Source organism: Wolffia australiana, chromosome 2 (assembly GCF_029677425.1).
Source record: "Wolffia australiana isolate 7733 chromosome 2, ASM2967742v1".
NCBI classification, from domain to species: domain Eukaryota; kingdom Viridiplantae; phylum Streptophyta; class Magnoliopsida; order Alismatales; family Araceae; genus Wolffia; species Wolffia australiana.
Genome location: NC_135836.1, coordinates 8,627,856 through 8,633,340, shown reverse-complemented (window position 1 = coordinate 8,633,340; position 5,485 = coordinate 8,627,856). Strand labels below are relative to the sequence as shown.

Here is a 5,485-nt window from a genome sequence, read left to right as displayed (position 1 = left end):
TTTGTGTTGTGGGTAGTGGTTGGGCTTTTGAATGTTGTGCCATCTTTACTCGTACTCAAACAATGAGTCTTGCATGGGACGGTGGTTCCTTTGTGGTAGAGAGTGAACGACAAACGTCATCTGTCACGTCATCTGTCACGTCACATGTCACGGTGACAACACTATGATGGATGATGTGACAGTGACGATGAGGAAAGTGTTGGCCCATGGCGATGATGGTGAGGATGACAAAATATCCATGATGACGACGGAGGTCCTCGGACAGGTGACGTGATGGACGTACGTCACAGATGACATTGGTGAAATATTTGTAAAAATATTTAAAAAGGGCAGAAAAACCTTTTAAAAATTTCAGACGAATGGTGACAAGGCTATTTTTGATGGGTCACAAAGAGAATGTGCAGAAGAAAGTCTTGAAAACAATAAAACAGAGAAAACTTGCATGAAAATGAAAAAAAAGTTGTTATTTAAAAAAATAAGCTAGACCATCAGAAAACCAAAACTTAGACCAGGTTCAACAAATATGATATCCAGAAAATCTTCAGATACAGTTCAATAGAAAGGCAATGAAGAGAGAGAGTCGTGAAGGCTATGAATAGGAAGAGAAATGGAGAGTTTTCCAAGCAGTAGTGTTTGCAAGTTTGCAAGAGTTAACCGGTGAAGATGTCAAGAAGACTTTGTTGGGTTTCTCCTTGAGTTGCCCTAAATGCCTCATTGGGTGGAAGGAGTTCTTTTCCTTTGTCCTCTGCAACTCTCCACTGAAGTGCTCAACCTTGCTTCTTCTCGACCTTCTAGTGTATGCAAGGATAAAGAGATTAACGGATATGGAGAGGTGATCATGAGGACAGGTCGAACCATAAGAATAAAAAAAATGATCAGACCTAACTGGAGACTGAGATTGCCCAAATAAGATTCTAGAGCAATAAAAAAATAGATGAAAACTAATTACTCTTCAAAAGAAATTAGAAGGTGATGTCAAAAACAAGGAGCATAAAAATTAATCAGAGATCATAAAAATTAATCAGGTTTGGATTTTGAGGGCGAAAGTATATTTCACTATTTACAGTGTGAAAGAACATTTCTACCATCAAGAAACAAAGATGAAATACCAACCTGAAAATGGCAATCTAGAAACTAAGATCCCACTTAATCTGTAACATGAACTAGACTCCTTGAAATCCAAAACTGGACTCCTGCTATTTCTTCCTCAAATCCTTGCCCTTGACCACTCTTTCTTACTACGTTTCTAACTTGCAAACTGACTGAAATGGCGAGGAAAAACAAAGCAAAGAAATTAACAACACTTGTTGTCACCAGTGACGGTGACGTGGCCCGGTTATGGGACGGTGTCAGGACGACACGTGTGGTGACACGTGACGGGAATGTGATGGAAATATTCAAAATGATGGGATGTGTGACAGGACAGGGACATGATGAAATACTCATTATGTCCTCGCCGTCGCTACACATTATCCGTCCCGTCACCTCCGGGTCTTCATGTCCCGTACGTGTCGTTCCTTAGTGGTAGATGTAGCATTGGTTCAGCAGCTATCGTGTCATACATCACACATAGACAGAGATAGATGAGAGAGGCAAATAGAGAGAGAGGATGAGATTTAGATAGAGAGAGACATAGAGAGAGGAAGGGAAAGATACATAAAGACATAGAGAGAGAGAGAGAGAGAGACAAAGGAAGAGATATACATATAGGTAGATAGAGATGTAGTGACAGAGTGAGAGAGAGTGATAGAGAGAGGTAGCAACAGAGAGAGAGGAAGAGAGGGAGATTGAGAGTGGAAGAAACAGAGAGAAAGGAAGAAATAAAGACAGAGATAAAGGAAGAGAGAAATGGAGAGAAGAAGAAAGGAAGGAGAGAGGGAAGTAGAGATAGAAAGAGAGGAAGAGAGAGATACAGGCAGAAAGAGAGGATGAGAGATATATACAGACAGAAAGAGAGGAAGAAAGAGAGATACAGACATAAAGAGAGGATGAGAGAGAGATACAGATAGAAAGAGAGGAAGAAAGAGAGACACCAAATAGAGAGAGAGGATGGAGGTAGATAAAATATAAAATATAGAGATAGATAAAAAGCAGGAGGGGAGAGGAAGAGAGGGGGGGAGAGAGAGTTAGTGACAAGGCAAATTCTAGCCATAGCCAGCCTATTGAATTGAAAGCTCCTCAATTTTTTCCTCCTCCCGGCGACGGGTGCATGGAGGCGCTACGTCCGCCACCGGCGACCCTTACCCGGCGCTCAACTTGCAGCAGCGCGCCGAGCGCCCGTCGGAGAAAACTGAAGTGGGATCAACGGCAGCAGCCAGAGCAGCACCGCCGCCCCATGCAGCTCACCCGCGACGGCCCCGCCAGCCTCTTTCCCAAGTCCACCCCAGTTCCCCTTCTTCCCCACCCTGTCGCACCACCCCTTAGCCGCGCAGCTCAGCTCGACCGTGTCCTCTCCGACCTCGAGCTCGCCATCTCCCGTGGCGTCCCCATCGACGCTGCCATGTTCTCCGCCGTCCTCGAGACCTGCTCCCAGCTCGGCGCCGTCGACCACGGCCGTCGCCTCCGCCGCCTCATCCCCCCTCCTCTACTCCACAGCCACCTCTCCCTCTCCTCCAAATTCGTCCGCCTCTACGCTTCCTGCGGTCTCCTCGACGAAGCCCACCTTCTGTTTGACGAAATGCCTCGCCGACACCGCACTCTGTCTGCTTTCCCTTGGAACTCTTTAATTGGCGGGTATGCTGATGTGGGCAAGCACGAGGATGCCATAGCTCTGTACTTGCAGATGGAGGAGGAAGGCGTGGCGCCGGATCAGTTCACCTTCCCCCGTGTCCTTAAAGCCTGCGCCGGCGTCGGCTCCCTTGCTCTCTGTGAGGCTGCACACCGCCATGCTGTCCGCGCCGGCTTCGCCACCGACCCCTTCGTTCTCGGCTCGCTTGTCAGTCTCTACGCCAAGTGCGGCGACATCGGCAGAGCCACCCGGATCTTCTCCAAGATCCCTGCACCAGATGCCGCTGCGGTCACCGCCATCGTCTCTGGGCTTGCCCGCCACGGCCTCATCTCCTCTGCCATGGAGATCCTTCTCCGAGCCCCTGCCGACAACCCCGCCGCTGTCTCCACCATTGCTGCTGCCGCCCCCTCCCCCCGCCTGGGCGCCGCAATCCATGGCAAGCCTCCAAATGTTCTTGCTTCTGATTATCTTCATCTGAATCTGAATTGACTTCGTAACATGAATCTTTAGGCTGGGCTCTTCGGAGAGGCCTCGCCGGCAATAAGTCAGTCGGAAACGCTCTCATTGCCATGTATGGTAACCATGGACGCGTTGTCCACAGTCGCAGGGTCTTCGCAGTGATGGCAGAGAAGGATGTGGTCTCGTGGAATGCCGTGATCGCCGCGCACCGACGGGACGAGCAGGCAGTGGCGATCTTTGCTGAGATGGTGGCCGCCGGTGTGGCGCCGGATGAGGTCACCTTTGTGTCCCTGCTTGATGCTTGCGCAAAGACGGGGATGGTGGACGAGGGCTGCCAGCTTTTTGCCACCATGGAAGCGAGCTTTGGGGTGAGGCCAAAGGTGGAGCATCTTTCATGCATGGTGAATCTGTTGGGAAGGGCTGGGCTGGTGGATGAGGCCTATGAATTGGTGAGGAAGATGGAGCTGGAGGCGAGTCCTACTGTGTGGGGGGCACTACTCTATGCTTGTTCCTTACACGGCAATGTGGCTGTTGCTGAGGTGGCTGCGGCGGCGCTTTTGGAGCTGGAGCCGGACAATGCTCACAACTTTGAACTTCTGGCCAAGGTGTACAGTGACGTGGGCAGATGGGTTGAAGCTGCAGAGGTGAAGAAGATGATCGCAGAGAGGGGACTGGGCTAATCAGCAAGTAACCATTCTGATAAACCTGATCACCGAATGTGATTAATACGTTTGAGTGCTGTTTAGATGATAGCGGCTTTCATTGATGAAACATTGTACATCCCAAAGATTGTCCCCTTATGTTCAAAGCTGATCGACCCAGTTTACATCAATTTGATTTCTGTAAAAAGTTTTTCATCTGCTTTACATGGTAAAAAAAAAGCCTGAGCAGATGTCATATTTAGAAGTATAACTACTTCATGTTTGGAAAATAATCGTCTATATATAACTGATATTTGTAAATTTATAATAACAAGTCCAATGTAATCATAGATCTTCAAAGGAAAGACATACTGCTATAATTGGCACTAGCATGCGGACTTTGATATTAATTTCAAGGTTTTTATTGAAAATATAATAACTGCATAATCTTTAGGCATAAAATAAATTTGTGTCAAAATACTCCATAAAAAATAAAGAAAAACAGATTTTCATTTGAAGAATCCAATAAATCCCTATATTTTTTTATATAAATCATAATATATGACCTGACTTAGGAATTTGTTAGCATATAAAATTAAATTCACAAAATTATATTAAAATCTCATAAGATCATGAAAATTCAGAAATCCCATCCTAAAGTTGGAATAAATCATTATAAGTGATAATGGCATGCATATATGATCATTAAATTAAAATAGATACATAAAATACATGAAATTTATTTCTAAAAATAGCATGTTATTTGTGATTACCTGTGCACCATCACTTAGTAGGCTAGCCACTGCATTATTCTTCTTCAGTACCTTTATTTCATCATGTATAACACAATATTACTAACCGAGATAATAAATCATTGGTTATATGTTAATAGTTTCAAATATTAAAAAGATTATGTACTTATTAACATGATTTTCCATGACATTTTGTAAGCATATGGCATCAATCTCATGATCTGCAAGATGCATATTGCAAACCATGGACTAAGATAGAATGAGATTTTTTTGTGAACACCATAGAGAAAGAGATTTAACATGCAAAGGAAAGTGACTAGAAGCTATATACAAAGTTGGAGAGTGGGGAGAGAGAGCAAGTATGAAAGGTTAAAAGGAGAGAGGGAGAATGAGACCAGGGCACAAAAAAAGAGAAGGATAGAGGGGGAGAGAAGGGAAAGGGATGGAGAAACTTGGAGGGGGGAGAGAAAAGAGTGAAGATAGGAAAGGGTGAGAGAGAAAGAAAGGGAGGTACAGTGGAAATATATGCGGCTGGCAAACCAATCATACATTCCACATGTCATTTGTTTTTCATTAATACAATGTGTTAATTATAGTGCACTTGGGATGCCTATAATGATGTCAAAGAATACATGATCTGACTTAGTGAATTATCATGAGATCATATTATGAAGATCACTAGCCTTTAAGTATGTGTTCTAATATTTTTTATTCGAATGATACATTCGACAATGACATCAAAGTATATACATAGAATAACACTATCTAGTTTCACTCATATGATGAGTATGGGTGATCTCCTAGTCATTAATGCAGAGACAATAAATAGTTATTTTGATTGTTCTTTAGTGGAAAGAGTTGATTGAATTAATACATTTGAATCCCTAAATAGTGTTATACCAAAC

The 5,485-nt window shown here is 44.2% G+C and overlaps 1 protein-coding gene across 1 annotated transcript; it reads left to right on the top strand.

Moving 5' to 3' along the window:
* The first annotated feature begins 2,097 nt into the window (after positions 1–2,097).
* OTP70 (Tetratricopeptide repeat (TPR)-like superfamily protein) lies at positions 2,098–4,019 on the top strand. Its single transcript, XM_078591960.1, has 2 exons — positions 2,098–3,164; positions 3,239–4,019. The coding sequence occupies exons 1-2, from the start codon at positions 2,210–2,212 to the stop codon at positions 3,865–3,867; spliced, it is 1,584 nt and encodes a 527-aa protein (XP_078448086.1). The 5' UTR covers positions 2,098–2,209; the 3' UTR covers positions 3,868–4,019.
* The last annotated feature ends 1,466 nt before the right edge of the window (positions 4,020–5,485 follow it).